Source organism: Thermobia domestica, chromosome 13 (assembly GCF_964235325.1).
Source record: "Thermobia domestica chromosome 13, izTheDome1.hap1.1, whole genome shotgun sequence".
In the NCBI taxonomy this organism is placed as follows: domain Eukaryota; kingdom Metazoa; phylum Arthropoda; class Insecta; order Zygentoma; family Lepismatidae; genus Thermobia; species Thermobia domestica.
This window is the reverse complement of record NC_137466.1, coordinates 12,479,191-12,506,409: the sequence shown is the minus strand read 5'-3', so window position 1 is coordinate 12,506,409 and position 27,219 is coordinate 12,479,191. Positions and strand designations below refer to the sequence as shown.

Below are 27,219 nucleotides of genomic sequence, written 5' to 3'. Positions count from 1 at the left end.
CAACCAGTTTTAAAATGTACAATTACAATGAGTTGACTGTTTAGTAAATATTGAAATAGTTTCAATGTGTCAGGTGTCAAAGATTGTTATAACTTCAGCGGCGACCCAGCACTAAGTGATTAACATGAATTGCAAAATGACGAATCTGAAACGACAAACTCTGACAATGATGTGAACACAGCAATCAGATATCAGTAAAATATTTTAAGTTGAATATAAAATGAAAGTGCTTCGAGAAAAACTTCATAATTTCATTCTCTAAGAAATAAATGAGTGAATAATTTATTTACTAAAAGTAATGCATTAGTAAATCATAGACTGATATATATATATATATATATATATATATCGTCATTCATTTAAATTCTTGAAAAATCAAGGGCATTATATATAAATCCTAACGGTTCAGCTGAATTTATCTGATTGAAACCAAAATTGGTATGGTGCAGGACCATGACCTGCTAAATAAGTGTATGCAATATTCTATTGTAGAAACTTGCGTTTTTCTCAGTTATGGACGATAATGGTTTTCTGATTTTTCGAAAGCAGAAGCCCATACACAGAACTTTTCCGACTGTGATCTATCTTGGTATAGTGTACGAATTCCATCTACTCAAAAAACATGTAAAATGTTTTGTTCTGCAAGATTATGGCTCTCGAGTTATTGGCGGTCAAAGTTTACGTCATATTTTCAAAACAACCCACGCACCAAACTCATCCGATCGGAATCAAACTTTGTATCATATGTTCGGAACTCATCCGATCGGGATCAATCTTGGTATCATGTATACGGAACTCATCCATTCGGGATCAAACTTTGTATCGTGTATACGGAACTCATATGATGGGGATCAAATTCTGTTTCACATTTACAGAAGTAATCCGATCGGGATAAAACTTTGTATGGTAGTAGACCTTAATCTATTTATTGGTGTTTAAAATATTATATTGCGCAGGGATTGGCTTGCGAAAGTTTGCTTAATCGAATTTCAACATCATTAGACATAACAAACACAAATTAAATATCCTGTAAATCACAATCCGCCTTATGCAGAGTCGTTTTGTAGTAAGATTAGCGTCATACTAAAGGCTTGACTACTGCAGAAAACATGTTAGTCGAACTCTTTAGTATGTCACTAATCATGTGTCAGAACGTCTCTGCATAAGGCCCAATAAGTTCAGTTTTCACGAAAAAGAAACGTAAACTTAATAAGCTTTTTTTTTTTACAGCTATGTATATTACACTTGCAGTTAATGATGTTTACTTTCTGTTCATTCCTTAAGTCATAAACATATATAGGAAATGCGTGCATTGCCTTTCGCTCTACATTATAAGATTTCTTCCTATCTTATATCTACTACACATTAAGTCAGCGACCGGCCAGAGTTGTGTGTACATTAGAGTTTATATCTCAAAACTATCTTAACAGCAGTTTGGCAAAGAATTTAATCATACATTAATATACAAGGTACTAAATTCATAAAGCTATTAATAAGTTATGTGTTCCAGCATCAGGATAAAAGTGTAGCTTAAACTCTGATTTTGTACCGAAACAGATTAATTCACGTTTTCTGATTCCAGAAAGAGACAGGTTTAGAATCATACAATGTTCATCTGATAGGAGAAGGCGTGGGTGCTCATGCTGCAGCATACGTATCACTTTTCGTGAAGGATATTGGACGAATTACAGGTATTTGTTATCAATTAGATTTTTAGTAGAAATGTATGTAATAACGTAAATAAATATGATGACAAATATGATCACGGCAGGGAACTGACTATCAATTTCCGATCTGAGTATACAAATTAATACTGAATCATCAGATGCGTCACGAATTGACGTTACAGTATTCGTTTGTCAAGTTTCTAATACATGCTAGCTGGATCGTTAGCAACAGATCTATGTCTTCTATTACTTTATATTATTGATGTTACGACTGCATTTTACACATACCAGTGACTACAGTAAGAAAACTATTTGATGTACACTCTAACTTAACCAAACCTAACCTAATCAACTATTGAACTCCCGATTTTAAGCATTTTATCCTCTAGCCTCTCTAAAAATTATAGTAAAACATAGTTTAATCTGAATCTTGTTTCTTATATAGATCTGATCCGATCAGTGTTTTTCAAGTCATATTTTCGAATGACTTCTCTTTTGGGCTAGCACCTACTGATGTCCCAGTGAAAACATCTCGACCTTTGATTTTACTCTCCCTCCGGGAAAAAGTAAAAGAAATTATGAGTGTTACAATACTTATTCTTTATCTCCTAGGGAAAAAACACTACTTAAATTGCCACATATTCTCAAGAAGAACAGCATTGCTTCTATGTATAGCTCTTCACTATTGATATTACAATATAACATGTAGGGCATGCGTTTAGCAAATGAAGTAGAATAAAGAATACGGGCCGCCGCAATAAACTTTTTTGCTCCAATTTCTTAAAGGATCATGTTATACCAGATTTATAGTGGACACTTTTACAAAATATAAATATATACGTTTTCGGAATACCTTAAGAGCAAAACATTAATTGTAGATTTTCTCACAAGAAATATTTATGCCATTTTGCATTGTTCTAGAAGAAATATATATTTATGGAATGTGAAAAATATTAACTTAACAGTTTTCGATTTTAAAAGTCTGCAAACAATCTTCCAAGAATAAACTACCTTTGAGGATTTCCTTTATACAAAATAACTTACACCATATTATATAGTTACCAATATATCTTTCTAAAATAATACTAAATGGAGAGTGACATATTTAAGAAAATTATGAGAAAAACTCACCCCCGAGAGTAAACCAGCCTCATTGCTTATTTTAATTTATTGAAATCAGTTACCCCACATGATAGGCCTTCTAATAACGTATGTATCTGCGAAATATAAAATAGTTGCCCGAATCCTTTCTGACAAAAAATATATCCATAAGAAACTAAGCTATTAACAAACAACTCTGCGTGGATTTTTCCGCGAAAAACGTATTATATTATATTGTCTGGCACATTAATCAAATATTTACTTATGGGATACGAAAAATCGCTTAACCAACGTTAGAGAATAGTAGTCCAAAGAAATTAGCTTCCATTATTAAACTGTATATATTGCTGATTGATCCTTTCAGAATAAATAACATGCTAAACATTATAGGGTTCTACTGGATGGTTAATGAAATTTTGATTTATGAAATAGGAAAAAAGTCGTTTGTGTTATATTGACTCTTGACCCAAAATATGCTATCCGAAAAAGTGAAATATCTTTTTAAGAGAAATAACGTACAAGAGATTATAGTGTTAGAAGTTAAATGTGTATTTATGAAAGGAGGGGAAAATTATCTTCATCGTTTAATAGAAACTCCTCCGAAAGGAAAAGAGTAAACTAGTTATTATGAACATTTTCAGATGTGACGATATATATTATACGCTTAATAATGAAATATTTATGATGGAATATGAAGAAAATTCCGTTAATCGTTTCTGGGAAAATTTTCAGAAAGAACCAACCTCCAAGAGGAAAATATATTGTCTGGAATGTTCCTACAGACAAGATGCTTGTACCGTATTATATGGTTCTTAGTGATGCAATGATTTATGAATTCAAAGAAAATCGTTGAAGTTGTATTTCAAAAATTAACAAATTTTGTTTATTACTCTTCAATAAGCATTCCTTATTTTTTGGAGTAGGAAGAACATTCGAAAAAAATATAAGGAAAAAGATGAATGGTATAAGGCTAAAGTTTAATTTTATCCTGAACGAACGAACGGATAAACAATACAAAAATGATCACCTTTAATTAAGTTCAATTAGGTGGAAGTGCTATAGAACATATAATTTGTAAGTTTGTTTCTTGGAAATGATCTCCAAATAATTCATAAATTGTACCTACTTGGAAAATTATTTCATCGTTAAAAGCATATATATATATATATATATATATATATATATATATATATATATATATATATATATATATATATATATATATATATATATTACTTCTAAAAGATTGTACATAACAATTATCTTAAAATGGAATACAATTTGTGAAGAAATGGTTACTATATTTTGTTTTGTCCTTTCTGTACTAATTCAGTTATCATTGTAGTCACTTCCATGATATAGCGAACTATTAGCGATAAATTGGTGGTGTAAAAACTTTTCACATATATTTTATAATTTCAGCATCATAAAAATCGGTGTTAGTTTCGAGGAGAGAATGTCGCTAATAAATGAAATGGAGTAGAAAATAAAATGGCTCAACTGGTTTCGAGCGCGACAAACCGATTTAACAAAATCCTCATCCTTAGTGAGCCATGAATTAAGAAGGTGTCAACTGCATTTTGCACCTCAACTAGGGATTTGAACTGGCGTCCTCTAAGGTGATTGTCCATTAAATGGAACAGGTGGTAATCGGATGATGCAATGTTTGGGGAGTACGGTGAATGCAATAGTGATTCCCATCCAAGACGTAGAATGGTATCCTGGTCATCCTACCCACGCGAGACTTAGCGTTCTCCTTTGTGTGAATCTAGACTTTTGAGTTTTTCTTCAACATAGCTCAACCAACTCCTTACAGTACACAGTTGCATTGATATTCTAACCAGCTGGTAGCAGTTTACGATGCAGGATATAGCGAGCAGTACATCAAACATACAGGAGGACTTTCTTCTGGTGTAGTGCCGGTTTTGGGCTGTTTTGGAACCGGTTTATGGAATGCTAATCAATGATGACAGCGCCGTGGAGCATTCTGTACATGATTCACTTCTCGTCACGTGTAAAAACCCTGTCCAAGAATAGGTGTCCTGGATCTATTTCTAGGGCCTTTCTCAGACGAGACAGCAAAGAAATATGTGTCTGCTTGCGTTGCCTTGTAGCTCAGGGTTAAATCATATGGGACCCGTCGGACCAACTTGAAGTTCTTCCCATGTAGATGCAGGTGCTGCCGGATGGTTTCTTCACTCACATTGACTTGTAGTCTAAGTTCCTCACATGTATGGCCACTGTTCACCTCAAGTGCTGCCTGTAGATCTTCATTTTGTACGTGTGTTTGTCTTCCCGCAAGTGCTTCTTCTTGTTTCGTAACCGTTCTTAAACTTGTTAAACCATCGCTGCACTGTTCACCGCTGCACCCTCACCAAAGGCCTGGCATATTTTCTACCCATTACTGCGTCGTTTGACCCCAGTTTTGATATCATACAGCATACATGCCCTTATGACGCTTTATGGAAGTCCCACGTTCACTCTGTCCTTAAGCACGTTCACTATGTAACTGATCTACCACAACAAGGTAGTATGTTGTATATACCCACATCAAAACTGACCTTCGCCTTATGTCCATTCTTATTTAACCCACGATGTGAGGGCCAATTGAACACAGACCCCCACTAAAAGCGACATAACTTCTTGGTTACCTTTATTTCATTAGAATGGTCGGGATTCTAATAAACGAGAACGGTGGAAGATTTTAATTTGACCCGTCATTCAATTAGCATTGGATCTTGTTATTTATAATGGAACGTTATCCACATTTATTTCACAAAATATTTCATAATCTACTACAGTACATTTAAGACATTTTATGTCACTCTTGGCTGGGTAGTAAATTGACCTACTTATTAAATAAAGGATACATTTTGATATTTAAATATTGTCAGTGATGTTTCATTCTGGACCAGGATACTTATCACTCAACACGTTTTTGAATAATACCCGCAACAACAGTTCACACATATTTTCTCTATTTTTTCATTGCATTTCTACAAAAAGCTCTGTTGCATTCCGGACACACGTACACCCTGCATTATTCAATTTAGTATTTGTTCATTTTCTTCAGCACATTTCGTTTATCATTAGTCTTCTGCTGCTTTTCTTTTACCTCTAGCCACTTAGTCAATTCTTTAGCAATCTTGAGAGTAAAGATTTTCCTTTACAGTATTTTTCCTGTTATTTCACTGTAATACCCAAACATTGATTGAGTTGAGTTGAGTTGATTTTAGTTTAGCGCCCCTTTCAGCAGCGAGGCTATATGAGACGTGGACCTACTGATTAACGTGGTATCCGAACCACATGAACTCCCGCCGGGAATCGAACCCGGGACTTCCACGCCAAAGGCGCGTACGCTAACCGCTTAGCCACGGAGGAGCTCCCAAACATTGATTCTTCGAATATCTAAGGAGTTGTTGAAAACGTACGTTGACAATCTCCTACAACCAGATTTTGTCTAATGTTTTTGGCATATTTGGTCAAGAATATTAACACTGAATTTTGAGGCGTTGTAAACACAAATACTATATTCTTTTCTCATTCTTGATAACCTCCACAACAGAATGCAGTGCATTTAGAAGAATAACATTCTCATTTTCTCTTGCCTTGATACCCTCTCAAGATGGAGTTCGTTTTAGATATTTCTCGTAAAATAACACTTGAATGAAGCTCAGCCATGTCCATCTTCACTTCGTCAGGAATTACCCGACCGTTATTTTCATAGTTTCACCCAAAGATTTTTTTATTCGTGTAACTTTTCAGCCATTTTTTGCTATGCGAAGAAGTTACCAGTTCTCACATTTATCTTCAGAGCCAGAAATTGCTCCATTATTTGGAGTACTACATACACACCAAGAGGTTGACTTCCCAGGAGTGTGTCGTCCTTTTCTGGAAAACCATTGTATACACATTTTTTGAGATATCAGCAGGTATTCAAAATTGGATCCTGTATTTATGAGGCTTATTTCGCACAATTGACTTGCCTTACTTACGATCAACTTCTCATTAATAGTTATGTTTTCACTTGGGCTACAATATCTGAGACAGTTTTCCACAAATGTAGCCAATATGTCAGAGACGAAATCAACCTTGTCACCTAGAGAGCAAACTGAAGGGAAGATCTGCCATCGAAGCAGAGAAGTCTTAGAATTCCTTTGAATCGGTCTCTCAAGATGTTATATTTGATGAACTGTAAGCCCCATAGACAATTAATGAACTTTAGGTAAAGAAAATTGATCACCAAAGGATATACTTTTGGCATAAAATGCATCCCTAATGCTAGAAAAAGTTGCCATCATTTTTCAACTCTTTCAATTACACCGTCCAATCATCCTTGAGTAACACTCTCTGGGATTTTCCTTTCAGTGCGCTTATGAAACGAAGCATAGATTCATCAAAAATGAGACAGAAAATAGAAAACATTTATAACACTACCATCTACGTGACAAGAATGGATAGTTGGATCGCCTCCCTCCTTCAGCAGGTTGACAGCACGCCTTCTTCCAGATGTCAAGGAATATATATCTAGAACTTCCCACTTAGTAGAATCTTTAGCAGTAATTTCGATGTACTTGGTTTTCCAGAAGTACAGACGGTTTGTGGGAAACTTGATAAATTGGATGTTGAAGGATGAGTTCCACCTATTGGTAACCATTCAATCTCATCAGTTCTCTCCGCACTACTTGTAACTACAAAGACTTTCACAACATAGCCCTGCCAAAGAGTTTCATTTCACCCCTTGTGCCGTTCTAGAATATCTAACATTATTTAGATAAAGTTAATATAATTAATTGTGAAAGAAATCCATATAAAAAGCTTCTAAAAGTATAGGAAAAATCACAATATTTGAGGATTAAAAAATTAAAAGCTGTAAGAGTTACAGAAGAAATAAAAAATAGCAGGGGTCATTTTGACCCAACGAGCAGTTCTAGTGATATGAAAGAGAAGTAGCTAGAGAGAACAAGTAAAAGGGAAGATACGGATTTAAGTTCTGATATTGAGCATTCTGACATAACATAATGTCATAAGAAGTTATTCAGAAAAATATTCTTTAGTGAAGAGGACTATACCGTATTATACGCATAAACTACTTTGATAGGGAAACGTAATTTTGCTCAAAATATGTTGTCTATATTAGCACAGTACGAATATTTTAAAGGCTAATAAATTGTCTGGTAATACGAGCTGTTGAGTCATTTGCCTAAGAACAGTTGCAAATAAAATGAAAATTTTAGTGGTACAGCTTCCCTCAGGAGTAGCCAGTGAGTATTACAAGCAGTAGTGTGTAAAAAAAATCTCATGAAGAATAGCTTCAAGCGCTCACTTGCATACATTTTCAGAAAACGTGTGTTTGTTATATCCATATCTTAGTTTGGTACGTTTTACTTTTTATAATATACTGTGAAAAAAGAATAAAACTCGGAAACTGTGATTCCTACGCCAGTTCATATGATATTAAAATACGAATGCAACAGAAACAATATGTTGATAGTAACCTGAAGCTTCATGCTACTAATAAATGTTAATAAATATAAAACTAGATAAGAACATCTTGAATCATTTTATAATATTTCTATGAATAACCTAATATTATATCTTACTCCTTTCTTACCTAATGCTATATCTACCCGCGTCATATTACCTTAGTATTTTACGTCAACCCTACGTAAAACATGAGAACGATATAAACGATCATGAATGCTTGATAAATAGAAACAAATGCGTATTACAAGTCATAAATGTAGATAAGTGTGTAGTGATTTTTTTATTCTCTTCCATATTATATTTGCCAGTTAATTCTATCTATTTAGGCAGGTACCATTGTTCACTTATTAATATTGAATACCTAATCGTTTCACTAATATTTCAGAAATCTTTCATGCAATATAAACTATTTTCAGGTTTAGATCCACCATTCAGAGGATACAGAAATAATGTTGATATACATAGGTTGGATAAGGACGATGCTATGTTGGTTGATGTAATACATACGGATCTTCAAACACAGGACGGATATGGTATTATATTTATTTATAATAATACTACTTAAACTAATTTAACGGATGCTACAAACATATTCTATGCAGTAATATTAAAATCTGACAATTGAAGGTACAATTTACTTATGATACAGGATTAAAGAGTCGAAATGTTTTCTTTTCTTTCTTTTTTTAAATTAGAAACTGAAATTTGTCCAAAAGTTGATTGTACCTGATAGAACTACATAATACATTGTTCACCATTAAAAATGCAACACCAAGCAGAAGACATTATAGGAAACAAAAAGTTTCGAAATAAGCGAACTATGGAAATACATTCATTGGAACGACAATGCTGTAAAGCAGCAGGTTCGCTTGTTAAGTCGTTAGTGACAGCAAGGGGAGGATGGCCAGACAGCTACCATTCAGTGCTAGACGAAGGTCCGTGTGACGTAAGTATGTACATAAGGTGAAAAGATGCCTCGTCATCAAATATGGCAGTCCTAACAGATAATTTCAGTCTTTGATACCGAATAAGTAGTGACTCATCACGAATAAGTAGTGAAGTTTTATCCTCCCACAACATTGGTGCACACCTTGGACGAAATGCGGCCATAGTGCAGCTTGTATGGGCTTGATAGCTCCGGAAAGGCATTATACAGCGACATACTAGATTCTAGTGACCACGTCAGAGAAAGAACTGAGAATAGATGGCCTATGCGGATGGCTCTCGTGGATGGAAAAGCTATATCCTACACAATGGAGGAAGCACTTGATACTATTTTACACTACTCAAAGTCCCCGTGAACGGTTGTACGTTATCTAGCTGGACAAATGTGGACAGCTCCGGTTGTTGCGGCTCTCGCTGCATGTATACCATATGCATGGGATATTCAATGGTGTCATGAACGTTGGACATGCAGAGACAAATGGCAGGACATCTTCTTTTCAAACCAATCTCACTCCTGGCTGCAAATTCAAGATACGTATCTGGCGCCTTTGTGTCACTAGACTGGGTTATGTCTGGATTTGCCACTTCAGTCGGAACCGGATGATATGTGTTTTGTGCCATTCGATTCCGTGCTTTATTGTGTCTCCAAAACATAGACAAACATTTGGCCAGCCAACAGAACACCAAGGAGGTGTGAGATTCGATTAATATCCCTTTATTGCAGGTTCTAGAAGGGGAAAATATTCCAGCAAATTAATTAGTGGCGTCATATTGTACGTACTGTCCTACACTTCTTGGCAAAACAGAATGCTCATTACTTGTCAGACAAGTTTCCCCGATGTCTCGCCGAATGAACATGTGTGGTCGGTGGTTGAACAACATCCCTCACACCTGCACACTCCACCAGCTACAGTTGATAGCACATGCCATCGTATCGACGACACATAGTTTACCATAACCAAACATGGCAAACAAGGGATCATACCCCCAATGCCTTGTCTGTGTTGGAGCTGTTCATGCCCATTGTAGGCCAGTACGCTACTGATTTTGGTCAGTTCTGCTCTGCTGCTGCTACATTGTCATGTATCGCACAGGCCGTTAAGTTTAATCATTTCCAACTTATACTGTCATGTCTCTGCCTGCCACCTTTGGTGCTGTTCCACTGCCCTCCATCGAGATGCACTTTAATAATGAATAGTGAGCTTGCACTGAAAAACACATAAGGGATGTAACACAAGATAGTGAAATAAATTTCTAAAATTGCACATCTTACAGACACACTGGTGTAAATATTTAATGGTTGCATTTCGTATAAAGGTGGTTTCCTTTAGAAAGAAATTGGTGTTTTACAAAACGACACTGTTATTGTTATTTTAATAGTTGGTATTTTAAAATTGCATTATTTGTGTTTATGCTTAATGGCAAATTGGTGTTCTAATTTAATGTTAAAATGCATGAATTCTCCATGTTTATACAACCGCATATAAACAACGTCACGGCGATTTAAAAATTAACACTTAGCACTCTATTCAATACAATTAATGTTATATGCAATTATATTTATTTTGAAATGTGAACAAAATTGTTGATTTTGAAATACAAATCTTCCAAATATGACCCATTCCTAAATAAATTGCCTTTCTAGAATGTTTCCATTTGTATTATATGATTGCTGATTAAATATTTATTTATGTAAAAGAAAAAAACGTGTTTTACACTTTCGGGACAATTTTTCGAAGAACGTTTAGTTTTAGTATATGTGAAAAAGGACTAAGATGATGGAGAGAAACAGATTAAGTTTCGTTGCAGTGTTGTTAATGAAATATGAATGTAAATAAGGTGTGATTCAGCATAAGTGTCGCGAAATTGTAATCAAGATAGAAAGCGCCATACTCACGATAAACTATTTATTCTTTCTTGCACGAACAGAAGGTACAAAACGCTGCAAGAAAATGTTACAACTTGGTTGGCATTGGTCCATGCCTGTAGGTCTCCACCAGCTTGCTCCGGAAACTCATGAACAGCATTTTTCCGGACTTTTCTGCCACTCGCTTGGAAATGGTTGCCCCCACGTGCTTGAAACCATTCAAATTTTTTGGAGGCGTTTTCCTTTTCTTGTATTTAGCCTTGTATAGTGCCCAATATCTTTCGATAGGTCAATTTTGGGGCACATTTACGAGGTTTATGTTTCTGGGAACGAAGTTGATGTTGTTGTCTTCTAAAAGCTTGGTCACTGTACCCTCATAATGTGAAGTTGCCAGATCTGGCCAAAATAATACATTACCCATGGTCCTCTTCTTCCCCCCAAAATGGCAACAGCCGTTTCTGGGATGCACTCTTCTCTATATATATTCTGGTTCATGGTACCGGTGGTAATGAATGGTTCGGACACAACACCGTCTTCAGAAATAGTTTGCCAAACCAAGTATTTAGCTGGAAATTTCGTTTTTAGTTGCACTCGAGCTTCGTGTGGGATAGCATGTCCTGGAACTAAGCTATAGTACTCAGTTCCAGCCGTTTCTTTGGGATTCGCGAACACGTATGTTTCGTCATCCATTACAAAAAAATGTTCTCCGCCACTAGGAACACTCATCTTGTAGTTTTGTTGTGCCCCTTTTGACTCGCTCCACTTGATTTTTCACGTGCTTTGGTCTATGCTGCTTCTTCCTAGTGACAATTCCAAGCCTCATTTTTGCTCGATTCACTGTAGATTGCGACGTTCCCACACGCTTTGCCAACTCAAGTTCTGAGCATGATGGATTTTGGACCAATAGTCTCTTGAGCCTTGGATCTAGCTTGGTGTTCGGTTTCGGTCGGTATGACGGCTTTAGATCAGTGCTTCCAGTATCCACGAAACGTTTTATGGCTCTCTGGGTTGTCCTGTCAGACACACCTTGCTTCCGGAAATGCTCTAAAGTTGATTTCGATTGCCGTTTTGGCTCTGGAAAAACTTGTCTATCGCCTTGCTAAGGTATTTTGACTCTTCACGCTACATTCCGCACCCACTCTTACACTACAACTAGCTGGCTAGAAACTGTGATAAACACACTTTACAAGGACCTATAGATGGCGCTTCTCGTGCGATTTGTTCCGTGTTGGCTTGACGTTACACCACACGACACTTATGCTGAATCATGCCTTATTATAGAGTCTTTCCGAAAGAAATGCTATTTAAAAATTAATCCCATGTTTGTACGATCTTGGAGAAATCAACGAGACAATAGTGTAGGGTCATTAAAGAATTACTTCTTTTCAAAAATGCATAAATTCGTATCAGATTTATTTTAATAAAATTATCAAAATAAATATTATCATAGAAACAAATTACCTTACTTGACTTCTCAAAGAAATTAATATTTTTCTTATTGAGGCTGTAAATAAAATAATTGTTAATGAAATAGGACCAAATTGTTAGAGACAGTCTTAAGAAAATAATTCGAAGAAATACCCACCCTAACAGCCAACTAATCTTTCTAACGCATTTCGAGACATGCCAATTATACTAGGCATATTAATAACATAATTTTATAATGATAATCGTTTCCATTAATTTATATATAACAACTTATATACTAGGAGTTACTGTTGAATTAGTATATTCTACATTGCCGTTAATGACAAGATACCCATAGGAAATTCAGTAACCTCTTCCATTTTGTGCCGATAAGGAGATAGTATTACTCTGCAACTCTCCATCAACCCTTCGAGAAATATTTTCCAAAGATTGCCGTAGACTTCGAAACGTATTGTCCTGTATTCGTCCACTAACATGATGAAAGTGTGATGGTGATTTAAGGCATTGTAGAGTGCCCTCAACCGGGGTTTTAGCTCGTCCTAAATAATTCCCAGTAGGATTAAGGTGGGGCATTTGGCCGGGCAGAAGAGCCCTTGCACCTTTTTCTCAAACCACTATGTGATGGTGTGTTCTTTACGGACCTTATCATTTGAAACGCAATGCTGAAACAAAGGCCTACTTCAAAACTGTTGCCAAAAGGTTGACAGAGCAGAATTGTCTAGGATTGTTTGATAGGCGTTTAAATTCATGATTAAATGCAGTAACACTAAACATTTCAGTTCAAATCACGATAAATAGACCCACACCATGATTTCCCTACAATTAAATTTCATAGTAGAGAGAATGCCCCCTGGTAAATAGATTTCACTTAATATATATCCTAGACTTGTACGTGTTCGTTTGATTCCCACCACATGATGAGTGATTCGGCCTGCACATGACGTTCTTCCACTATTTAACTGCCCATTTGTGCAGTGTTTTGCACTACTGTAATCGGAAGCACGCGTTCACTTCTGTTATTCTTGGATTGTATTCTCCAAATCACCCACGAAATCCCAGTGAAAACACCTCACGATCAGTGTTAATACTGGTATCACTCCCAGTGCTGGTCACATCTCTGTTGGTAAGGTGTCTAATGATTTTTGCCGCATGCTTTTACTGCGCGTCTAAGTTATCATCTGTCCCTAACACACAATTTTTGTACTTCCCTGGTCGGGATTGCGTTTCATAATTTCCTCTCCTTTCCATTTCACACATTGTAAGTCGTGAAAAAAAATATACCTTGAAATAGCCGAATTAGTGGCCTCTTACGATCATGCCTATTTGATCTAATTTAACTACAGTTGTCCCATATTCTTACCACCACACGATACATATTCGCGACTTGAGGAGGAGTTTACCAACCCTTCACTGGATATCCGAGGATTAACTGTAAAGTGATGCATATATATACAGAGTATATCATTTTAGTTTCATTAAACATTTGGCTACTCAGTGTTTTGTAAATGATTTACATATTACACGTGCAGTAGGAAACAAATAATCAGAAAACTTAAGTTCTAGAAATATATTTGTTTGAATACTATATATTCTATCAAGGGATACCCTGAATTTGATCTATAAACTTTCATTGAAGAAATCCAGATAGATAATTTAAATGTTTTAATCTAATTTCAAGGTTTGCAATGAAATCCTTTAAAGTAACGGGAAAATGCAAATAATATATTTTTGTCATTACCAGGGTTGGGAATGGCTGAAGGCTTAGGACATCTAGATTTCTATCCGAATGGAGGACATTCACAGCCTGGGTGTCCGAGGAGTCCTAATAGCTGGGTCAACAATTTACTTGAAAATTCTGATGCAAGTGGTGGTGGCCTATGTAGTCACGTGCGAGCTATGACATACTTCGTTGACACTATTGGAAACACTAGATGTGCGTATGTGGGCAGAACGTGCGATAATTTCCAATCATTCCAACAGGTATGCTATTTATATTTCCAATATTATTTATGTTGACCAACTAAATATATTAATGCTAATCTATGTTAATATATTGCTACGCATATGCTTGGCATGATTGGTTAGCTAGTTGAATTAGTGCTTGGAGTTCCTTTGAGCACAAAAGCCATACGATACATGAAATCTGAACCAACATGAAATTATCAATGTCTTCAATGCTCTCTCCGTACGCTAATAGCGGGCACTGGCCATTAGACACGGAAAGGGCTTAGAGTACTAACGATGTAAATTATTGAATGATTGATTTTTCAGTTTAACGTCCAGTCCAGCAGCGAGACTACGTGATACATGGACTTATTGGTTAATGGAGAATCCAAACCACATGAGCTCCTGCCGGGAATCGAATTCGGGTCTCCCACGTCAAAGGCGCTTGCGTTAATCACTTAGCCACGAAGGAGCTTCAACGTAAATTAATAAACTAGGGTATAATGTATAGTGAGACAAAAGTAACAAAATAAATATATCGTAAATATTCGAAATGTGTCATATGTAAGGTACAGTACAACGGAAAACTGAAGTAATACCGAAAATTGTCTATACCGTAAAAATTATGGTGCCATTCAACTCTTTCAATATTCTATATCAGCACAGGAATTCCTCCATTGTTGGCAGGTCATTTGGTGCAACTGAGAAGCGTTCATGCTCCACGGTATTCCTTTAACCTCTTTCATCTCCATATGAATTCTCTATTTTCATATCGTCAATTAATTGTACTCCTCTTCGCCCTCTCTCTTAAGATTCGAATCTGAACCATTTCTTTTGTCTTTCTGATATTCAATTTCCTGACACCATATCCTCTAGCACGTCCGTCATGATACAGTTCCTTCCTAGCCAATGTCCCAAACAGTTTTGCTTATTCTTCTTAATAATATCTAAAATTGTTCTTTTCTAGCCTACCATCTCTAACATCCTCTTATTCGATTTCCGCTCTACCCACTAACTGGCTCCATTCTTCTCCACACTCAAATCTGGAATGCTTAGAGTCATTTTCCATCATTTTGAGTAATATTCATGTTTCTGACCCATACAGCATAATACTTCACACGATGCATTTTATGACTCTCCTAAACTCTTTAGTCAGTGTCCCACAAAATAGTCTTTTCTGCTTCCTAAAGACTTATTTTGGCATTCCTATTCTTGCTTTTATTTCAAGTTCGAATTTAATATCATCACTGATAATACTATCGAGGTATTGAGAACTAGTCTATTTCTTGCCCTCCTACTTCTATATTTGACAACGACCTCTTTGTTCTAATCACCACAGCTTTTGTCTTTTTAATATTTATTTTAATCTCATATTCTTCAGAGCCCTCCCTCAAGTTTTCTAATATTTTACTGATTTTCTCTCCAGATTCTGAGAAGCGCCATAAGCTGCAAACCGTATACACCTTAATCATGCTATCTCCTACTGAAATGTTGTCTTCATTTTGTAGGGTTTTTTGACTATCAATTCTAGATAGATATTAAATAATGTAGGTTAGAGACAGCCTTCCGCACGAACTCCCCTTCCAATTGCACTCTCGTCTGCTGTTTCCTCTCCTATTCTAACACATTCTTGTTGATACGTATTTAAGTTTTATTTATGAGTTTCGATCTATCCATTCCAAGCCAATCATCTTTAAAACTTCTAACAACAATCCCCAAATCTAAGGTCAAAAGCATTTTCTGTATCAACAAGTACCATATACAACTGTTTCCCTTTTCCTATAAACCTTTCACCGGTCACCGTTAATAATGCAATTGCAACTGTTGTTCCTTTACCTCTCCTGAACCGGAACTGTTCCTTGTAAATTTCTTCATTTGTTCTTCCATGCAACCTTCTGTTCAAAATTGGAAGCATTTTTTTTTGCTGCCTGAGACATGAGACTAATAGTTGTATATAATACTCACATCTCTTATTCTATATAGAACAGAAGCTTTGTGTTAGGTGAAGAATTTATTCAATAGATGCGTATTTTAAAAAACAAGAAATTTTTAACTACTTTTATACTGAACAGTACAAAAAAGATCCTGCTTTGTTGCTCTCCACGCTTCTTCATGAAACATTTATTTTCCAAAATTTCGAGTTATTAGTAACATATTAAATAGTTTGTCTCATTGATTTGTTACAGAAATCAAACATGATGGCTTGAGACAACAGTAATCACAGTCTTAATGAAACACTTTTCCGACATACAAACTAGCACATCATATATTGTTTATAGTGGTTCCTGTCCAGAAACGAGCTTCTATAAACACATTGCACTTTCAGAAAGATAATGACATTCCTTCAAGAACCCAAAGAGGAAAAAATATAACAAATATTTTCAAAACTTATTATAAAGAAATAGAAAAGAAAATACCACCTTCAGCCAGATCTGACCGCTGAAAATAATTTCTGAAAACAATTTACAGATGTTTCTACCTCTCAGCAAGTCAGAGATGTTAAACATATTTCCCAACCGTAGTGATACAAGCTTATTTTAAGCACTTTCGATAGATTTAACACAAGCGCTGTAAATATCAATTCCTAATAGTGCAAGGAAATGACAGAAACTTTAGTACACATCCAAAAGGTAATATGCTAACGAAAACGCTGCGTTTACCAGTAATAGGAACCTCTCTACAATATAAAATATTATTTGATAAACCATTAGCAAGACAGATTGCTGCCTCGTATCTTCTTTCCTGCGTTCCTGAAGTATAGAAGATCCATTCGGAAGTATATTTAGTGATGAAGAAAGTAAGATGTAGCTACTAGAAAGGAGAATGACATTTTGCCATTGGCCAATAATCAACAAGAGTAGACTTACATAATTATTTCTGATGTAAATTTAGATTTTAAGACTTAACTTTGCAAAATTTTATTCTACTAATTGTTAATTTGCTACATATTTAACTGAGAAAGACGTCATGTATTCAAACTGATCTAAAATCACAAATTTTACTATTTCTAGATGTCATTAAATATTTTGTACACTCACGTTCATATGTACTTTCAAGATTCAGTGAATATGTAGCTTCTGCATTGGATAGAGGGGGTAAAAGGGGTAGGTGTAAGTAGCTTCTGCACTGGTAAGAGAGAGGGAATATGAAATATATTTGCCTAATAAGGAATGAGTCAAATTTGCCAACGCAGGAGCCATATATTCGTTTTCAATCTTGAAAATACACATGAACGTCACTGTACATTTGCGAAAAAAAGATCTAGATATTAATCACTACTTAAAAAGGTAGTCTCTTTGCAATTGTAATGTTCGGAGGTAGGTATGGGAATTCACGAAAGGGAGCGGAGATCAACTTAAGAACTGCCAAAGTGTGCAAACCCAATTTTATAAACGGGGGCGCGGTGGCTCAGTGATAGAGCGTTCACCTCTGGTGCTTGGGGTCCCGGGTTCGATCCCAGCCCCCGCCAAGTGAACTTTGTGGTGGACAAACACCGTGCTCGTGGGTTTTCTCGGGGTTCTCCCGTTTCCTCCCACTTTCTTCATTCCACCATTTCACTCATCTCTCATCATCACCGTCTCCTTTAGCCTAACCGGCATAACCGTGGGACGTAAAACTTAAAGATTTCATTTCATTTTCCAATTTTATAAACACCTCACTCTTCATATTAAAGCCCTGATCACGGAGGACACAACGTTAACAGGATTAACTATACAGGATTCTCTCTTTGAACAGTTAGAATAATTTAGCAGACACCTGAGACTGTGAAGGTCAGTTAACGTAAGGTTCCTCTAACGGAGAAGTCTTTTTACAGAAGATCAAAGTGCTCTCTCATCCACCCTGATTCAAGTACTATTCCTCAGCGACCTTTGTCCGCTTCCAAAATTTGCAAGGGGGAAACTCTTTTGTCCAGAATTTTAATGGATACTGTCATTTTCCGGGGTCTTAAACACACATCCACTCAAAAAAGACTTCCCAGATGCTTTCGTAAGGTAGATACAGCGAATGGTGAATCTGTGTGGAGGTGGACGGAGATTACATTCAAAAGTAACTTTTGGTATTCGCCTCGTATATACGTCTGTGACACGTGCATACACATGAGCTTCCACCATTAATCGAACATCTATCTTCCGCTATTAAGTTGCGTACTCTAAACATATAATTACATTTGAACTTGCAGAACTAGTCTGCCAAGATCGAAAGACGATTTTTTAAAATCGAAACTCTTACACGTAATGTACACGCAACCTTAGAATTACGTGTCACTACAAAGAATATCTGTATGACTCTTAGGTTTTCTTATACACTGTGTTTTGTATGACCATCTTTTTGATTATGTACGCGTGAATATGATTATAGGTACACGCTATTAATAACGGAAACAAGTAGTATGATAAGTTTCCGAAGGAATAACAGCCAATCAGACAACGACAAATGGAAAGTAGAGTACTGTCTAAAATTTCACTTCACAGAGCAGGGGAAATTCAGCAGTATATAAAGTCCTACAGCGGCTACTTAGAAAAGTACGGATAGTCTTGAACAGAAACAAAACACAAAGATGCATGAATAATTTATTCGTAATATTGAGTAACTTTGAACTATAGTCTAAAAGAAAGGGAATACGAAGGAATTTTGAATATTTATTATTATTATGTCCCGTTATTATGAATATTATTAGTACGCATGTAAACTATCATTACTTTCTTTGACAGTTCAAAGATACAATGTATATTGTCGTGAAGGCATATGGGTACTACAATGTGAAAGAAGTAAAAGCGACTCATTCATCAATGCCCTCAACATACTACTGTGGTTAAAAACATGAAGGTTGAACAGAAAGTATTTTTTTTCCGCCAAGGAAAAAAGGGACAAAATAGCATATTTAAAAAAAAAATAGTACCTAAGAGGAAGATAAGGCAAAAGAGGTTAAACATTTTAGCCAAGAACAAAATATCTCAGGAATCTCTAAACGTAGGAAAATAAAAGTTCAACAGCTGAAACAACTTAATAAGCTCGAGCGTTTTCAAGGAGGGTGTGAAGAGGGAGACAATATCTATAATATACAAATTTCCGAATATTTATTCAGTAACTGTTAAGTATGAGGATTCGTTTAAAATTGGAAGTGTGATATTCTGCAAATAAACTCTCAATTAAAAATAATCGATAATATGCTTTAGAGTCTTCGAAAATGTTGTTCCGAAGGGGTAGTTTCTATTAATATTCAAATTTATGTTTCTTGAATTGCAAGATGTGAGAATTTACTTAAGTCGCATATGTGAAATTCAATATATTAACTCTTGATTTGACAAAAGGGATACTTATTTCAACAGTTGAAAGTAAAGTAGGGACACTTATAAAATAATATAATTTAAGTTGCTTTGGATGATATATATAGGATAGGTCACTCCACACTAGTTGAAACCGTATCCTGTACGAGAAGATTTGTGACGTAATGAACAAAATGAATACCATAACTGGTAGAGATGGCCTCGGCCTACAATACAATATCTGGCTGTATTACAATATCTTACTTAGTGATGCTCCACATGGTACACATTTATGTGAAGTAGCGTTTGCGTATTCGCGGAGAAGAGAGGTAGTGTTCTATTGAACTGTGAAAAAGCAACATGGAAAACGATATTTACGGTCAAAAGTGCATTACATTATCTCTGTGGAAGAGACATATTTCTGCAGGATAAGTTTAACAACGTTTTCGAGCAGTGTCTGGTTCAGTAGCCCCAAGTCGTGGGACTAGGTTCCGTTGGGTAATTTGTTTCACAGCTAGGACAGCGAGTATGCAGAAAAGAACTGGCCCTGGAAGGTTCTGTGAGCCACCAACCCCATGTAATGAATGTTAAACGTGTTGAATGGTTCGGAGAATGCTTCAGATTTAGGAAGGCAACAACTTATCGTAATGTGACATAGGAACTGAAGATGAAGGAAGTGTGTGGCGTTGAGTATCATATTAACTAGCTGTCGAGTAGAAATGAGTGCATGTGAATTGTAAAGTAAGTAGTTTCCACTAGTTTACAGAATATAACTTATGTCTTTCAAATGTGTAGTATCGAGAAACTGAAAAAACTTCTGCTTGACAGGAATAGAAAAAACACGCATCTGTAATTATTTCACTCCTGATTCGTTGATATCGAGCGTGACACATCGGATTGGAATTTAATCCTGCAATACGTGCACGGGCTACTGTTGTAGCCCGGCGTTTCTGTTTTCCTTGCCACAAAGTAGTTCGAGATGCTAACATAAGGGGTGTCCGTGCACCTTTCTATCAACTATCATTCTGCTCGTTCAGTGTGAGGTCGAACGTAAAATCGAAAGAAGCTTATTTTTCCAAAATGTAGAAGAGTTTTTCATCATAGTTAATGTTGATCAGATGGTCAATGAGTTTGCAAAATGCCAGTTCTGACAAGGAATGTTTTGTGGATGGCGATAATGATGGTGAAGAACATTTTGAGACCGAAGAAGTGCATTTTTCGGACACAGAAACAGTTAGGGAAAATCCAGAAGATCAGATTGAGAATATCGGACGGCAGGGATCACTGACACCTGTTGATGATAGTTCTAGTAAAGACAGTTGTGAAGTAAACTATTATCTGACAAAAGACAATTTGAAATGGAAAAAAGACACTCTTACTCGTATTATTTGCACTCGTGCTTATAAGATTGTCCTTCGTTTTTCAGGACCTAAATAAAGGTAAGGCTAGGTCTGCATTGTCGCAACTTAAATGTCTAGAACTGCTTTTAGATGTAAACATTTTGAGATATATGAATGATTGTACCAATATTTACATTGGCAGTATCAGAAAGAGATTTGTACTTTACCGTGATTCAAACCTTACAGACGAGACTGAAATACGTGCCTTTATTAACATGCTTTCGATGCGTGGTCAATGCTTGAAGAAAAGTGTGTATTGACCATTCTATCACTTGTGTGCAGAACATGCTTAGAGAGATATGAACAGAAAAACAGAAAATTGAAAATATATGAATGTAAATAGCATATTTATAATTATGCAAAATCATAATCAAACTTTGATAACAAGAAATCGTAAAAGATATTTTGCTGAAATAGAATATGTTTTGTGGATAATATGTTTATTTCCTGAAAGTATTTTCTAAATTTTTTGTAAAATTAGACATATTTTAAAAGAATTCTGACATATTTTCGGGAAAGTAAGCTTTAAAATACGCCAGATTAAATATAAACTAATCATTTGCTGAGCAAAACTATATATTTTCATTAAAATTCGACACGTGTTACAGTTTCGCCAACTAACTCTTTGGCTTCATCAGACGCCAGATTAGTATATTCATTGCTTAATACAAATAACTTTTACATTTTATTTCGTGTATTACTTTTGAAGAATGAATGGTATTGGACTTCTTTGTATATATATATATATATATATATATATATATATATATATATATATATATATATATATAGTCCAAAATAAACTTATTTCTCAAATTGTGTATAAAAACGTTAAAACAGTTTATCAGTACAATTCCCTATAAGAAAGGTAGTTTATTAACAAAGCTAGACAATATAATAAACCAAGCGATTATCCATGACACAGTAATCGCGCTCTTATTGCAGGGTTAAAGACCACATACTGGAGCCATCACCCAGAGGGCAGCATGACACGTTATTGACTTACTATTAACAAAAATCTTAATAGGCAATAACCAAAATTTAGAATAGGATTGACATTATATTACCACCCAAGAAATATTAATACAAGTAACAGATACAAAGGAAAACAAATGAAAATAATCAAGGATTCCTAATGTAATTCTTGGGTAAAAACGTCTTCGTGAGATATCTTCTATGGCGAGTTTCATTTTTGTACCAAATTTCCATAACTGTTTCTGTACCAAATTTCAGGACTACTAGTCACGAACGAGACACGAACACAGATACATCGAGGACAGTTAAAATTCCACCCTTGCTCCTCAAAGGAACTCGAACTTCCAATGAGTTTCACCTAAAATCATCAACCTTATCCCTCAGACCGCTTGGCTACATCCACCGGCAATCCACTGAGTCACTGCGGCCCGTTGTCTAAATAAGAGATTTTCCGCGAATGATATTGACTCCACTGTAGCTTTTTCTTTTACCATCATCTAGGAGATAACTGAATTACTGTTTCTTGCAATTCAATGTGCCATTTAATTTGTAAGATTACTTGAGCCCGATCATGTACTTCTCATTATTTTCCAAAACTTAGTTTTTTATGAATATATCGTACTCCTTGAGTGCCAGACCTTGTTAACAATATATTCTGTGTGATCCTTTCTGTGTGAAATACTCTGAGGGATTAATTGCTATTCTAAACTTTTTATTCAATGATACGACTAATAAATACACATTTCTCATACCATTGGAGGCAATTAATCTGTCAGATTAAAGACTTAATTCCAGAAAAATGTGTTATTTTATTATACTAATGGGCGTTTTATTCTTCAATTTTAGCACCTAATATGTAACTTGTTTTTTTAGTGGTATTTCAGTGCATTACAGAAAATTAGAAAATATTTCTGTTATTAATGCCACAGATTAGATGCGGCCGATGGTATTACACCTAACCTTTAGGTTGTAAGAGAGTTAAACAATACTGTAATGATTGCGAAGGCACAGTTGAATTGTAAGAGGAACGGAATGCAACAAAGATTTGGTTCTTGTGTGGTTTACGTTCTGGTATCGAATTTAATTATGTTTGCAAAGGACACACCCTATAAAGTTGGCACTTCACGCTCCACAATCTAATACATGTGTCCAAAACGTATGTAAATTGCAGGGAATATGCGACGGCTGCTATGGTACGACTGATTGTGCTGAAATGGGTGACAGAGCGGCTAACTATCCTGCAGAACCGTCTACTCAACTCTTGCTGTATTTACGGACTAAGACCCAACCTCCATTTTGTGATGACCAGAGTGCTAATTACCAAACCTACTTGGAAATTATTCGAGCGAACCAACAACAAAACCAACCAGCTGGAGGAGGTAAGTCACTAATTAGATTCTGCTAGTGTATAATGAGCACATTACTTTCCATCCTGTAAAGAGTAAAGAAACGAAACAAAATTAGCTAGCATTACATAAAATTAGTACAAGGTAATTCTAATGTATTGGTTTTCACTGTACGGTACTCATCAATGATTCTCACTTGTGATGAACTGTCCAGAAATTTGTTCTACATATTTGTACCGGCTTTTTAAATTTGGAACTTAACTCCCTAGATTGAGCACGAATGTGTGTTTTCGAAAGAATGATTAACTAAATAGAACAAAGAAAGGAAACTACGAGATTATTACAAAATAACAAGTCATTTGATATGAAAAAATGTTTAAGACGCACAAAACAAGTTGATGGTGTGAAAATACATGGGCTATACGTTCTATTTGCGAGACAGGCAAAAACATGTTATCTTGATAAATAATGAAACCGGATTGGAGGTAACATAAATCTGGTTCTTAGGAAGGATTCTCAAGATAGAAAAGGATCCAATTTCTTACGTTTGTTGCTCAAGTTCCGAAACATATGGAATATGTATTAGGATAATATCAAAGAGCATTTTTAATATTCAATTTAGAAATATGGTAATCATTCGAATTAAACGAATTTAGCTCAGTAATCCTTATATATATATATATATATATATATATATATATATATATATATAGGGTGCACCATTTGTCCAACCGTGATAACAGAGAAACCAAAACAGGAGAAAGGCGAAACTTTACACGAAGCAGCTATGAGGGGGAGGACGTGTTCGCATTTATTAAATAGGAACACAAAACAGTGTTGCCAACACAATATAAAGTTATATTTTTCCCAATGGCATTACATCAGATTTTTACATATTTCACAAATGCCAAATGAAAGGTAAAATATCACATTCATTATTCAGTAATGCAAACTAAGGATGTTATATTATCACAAACAAAGTTTGGAACTCTCTAACACACATATATACACACACAGCAGAACGAAAATAGACAGGATATTGAACATAGAAAGTACCTTAGCTATGGATACCATAGTCATGCTATGACGTATTTCGAATGAATAGGAACTAAGTTTCTAGGGCTTGAAATTTTTTGAAATTCTTTATTTAAAAAGAAAATACATAAGTATCATACCTACTTGCTTGTTTGGTTTGAAATCGACGTACCAAACAAACAGATTTTACCGTTTCCAGCACTTCGATATCTCAAACAAATCTCTCTTTCTCATTGATTGCGAAAATTTTTCCGAAAACTATAAGTTCTTAGATACGTTTTTTAGTTTGAAAAGCTGCACAGTCCTTAGGCCAAGTAGAATGATTACCCTCACAGCATACAGAAGTGAGTTTGTCCGCAGTTTAAGAGATGTGCACCGTGGCTTCCATGCCATAATTCATACAAGTAGGAGTCCCAGTATTCATAACGCGCTGGATTGCCCAAAATGTTGACATTTAAAGCAATGAAGAGGAATGTGGGGTCGAATTTTCTGTTGATAATATCCGAAGCCCTGAAGCGTACAGAAACTGAAAGTAATACTCAAGGACTATGTTGGAGACCCGGATTCGATTCCCGGCGGGAGCTCATGTGGTTCGGATTCCACGTTAATCAGTAGATCCACGTCTCATATGGCCTCGCTGCTGAACGGGACGTGAAACTCAAAATCAATCAATCAATCAAGGACTATGTTGAGGATAGTTCACCTAACGTTTTCAACTTTCTTACTTTTAATCCATACTAGTTGCAGGGCATGATGATCTGTGAGTTGAAGTTTAGTTTTCAGAGTAATGGAGTTCTACAGATTCGATCATGAAATTATCCCAGAAGTAACATTCTGCAGACGTTACCGCTAAGTGAACTAATGCAATCTACTTTAAGTAGCTTCTCACCTTGATTTTCATCTATTATTTCTGCCACCAGTGTACTATTTCTTATTACAATTATTTTTAATTTGCCCTGCAACGTACTTAATTACTGCTAATTGCGAACGAGGACACACTTTTAGTTTCACTGAAACATGTAGGTTCGTTACTGACGCTTTCAACTATGATTTAACGTTTAATGACAAGGTAACAAAACGCTGGAGTTGAAACACTTATTTTGTCCACTTTTGCTTTGTACATAGAGGTATCTTTCTCTTCCTCTTTTGTTTTGGACTTCTTTCGGAAAGTCTAACACCGAGAAGTTTAATAAAGATTTACTCGTAAATTAACATTTTTATAATTTATAATAGATTGGAAAATGTGTGCGCTCAAGTCGGCACTATCTGAGCTATCGCGAGAACTAGTGCTATTCCCCTAACAACCCCGTAGACAATCTCTCATTGAAGGATTACCGGAAGCAGACGTACTCAATTAGAATTAATATATTACTGAATTTCAATTTCAGTCGACAGTAACTCGTGAGCCCGCAATCAAAAAGAGAAACTAAAAGCAAATGAAAATCAGAAATAAGGAATATAACTGAAATCAAATAAAAACAATAAAATATTAACGAGTTTCTTAAAACAATTCTTACAATTTTAATACCCTTTCGAGCTTTCGTATGCAGAAACTGTAACGATCCACTGGTCATTGGAATACCCAAAAGAAAATTGTGTGGGTATTGATGCACGTACACGTTAGATAAAGATTCACGGACTGGCCATTTGTAAGACGCCAACCGAAACTAAGAATCCTAAAGCCCAGAAAGTCTTTCAGCGGAATAGAAACAAGCAGGCAAGAAGCATGAATAGAAGGGAGGTAAGGTATAGAAATGTAGGAACATGTTACTCTAAATTTGTTATTAGAATACCTGTGAGTCACAGGCTGAGAGTTCGCCCTTTATTACGAAATAGCTACAGGATTTTTTTTTTTTTTTTTTTACATTTGACATTTGTATTTTAATAATTTATAAGAAATTCTCAATATTGGATTTGATTATTCCTGGGTATTTTATGAGGTGTATTCAATTAATATCTAAAACAAATAAAGTATTTCTATACAAATTTCATGTTTTAAAATGCAGCGTTATATACATATATATTTCAATTTTTTACTTCAGGTAATGGTGGAGAAGTCTACGTAAATCAACCAGGAGGTGTGAACAGGACTGTTGTTTATCAGGTCGTCGACTATAATTATAACTATTAGGAACGTATATAACACGTTTCGTCCATCTGTTATATCAGCAGTTTTTGGAGGGATATCAAAATAGATAAATCAAAATCGTTTTGTTGTTTTACACACAATAACAAAATGGTCACAATTATAACTGTATAAAATATCTAAGCTCAATATACGAATTTATTAATAAATTAGTTTAATTTCAATTCCTATAAGTTTTCCAACAACGTATTTGTATTCAACATTAGCTTGGTCTATAAAATATTGATTTTAGTGTGGCTAATTTATTAATGTTAGTCACTAACGGTACGCCTTCCGTTCATATTGTTCAAAGTATTTTTTCTCGTCCATCATTAATGGTGTTTGGAAATCAAAATTCTTCATGTAATATATGAGTACAGATTTCAGAAACAATGTACAAATGTTGAAATAAGAACAACGATCGATGAATGAAATGGAAAAATGGCGATTTAATTTTTTTAGACATTTTTTTTAAATTTTAGACATTTTTAACATAAATGCCTCTAAAATTCTTTACTCTCAAGAGAACAGCTCATGCAATAGTGCAACACTTGAAGTTCTCTTTATCTCATTACACCTTGTTACATGAAGGTTGTGAACACTACAAGCACGAAATCATAAACAAACGCACT

General features: G+C 35.4%; 1 protein-coding gene across 1 annotated transcript in view; it reads left to right on the top strand.

Moving 5' to 3' along the window:
- Positions 1–26,739, top strand: part of LOC145669123 (pancreatic triacylglycerol lipase-like) — a 41,618-nt gene extending 14,879 nt beyond the window's left edge. Inside the window, exons 5-9 of the mRNA XM_081737469.1 lie at positions 1,583–1,691; positions 8,672–8,788; positions 14,237–14,475; positions 23,253–23,460; positions 26,505–26,739. Of these exons, the coding sequence (XP_081593595.1) occupies positions 1,583–1,691; positions 8,672–8,788; positions 14,237–14,475; positions 23,253–23,460; positions 26,505–26,593 (762 nt within the window). The 3' untranslated portion in view covers positions 26,594–26,739. The remainder of the gene's footprint in view (positions 1–1,582; positions 1,692–8,671; positions 8,789–14,236; positions 14,476–23,252; positions 23,461–26,504) is intronic.
- The last annotated feature ends 480 nt before the right edge of the window (positions 26,740–27,219 follow it).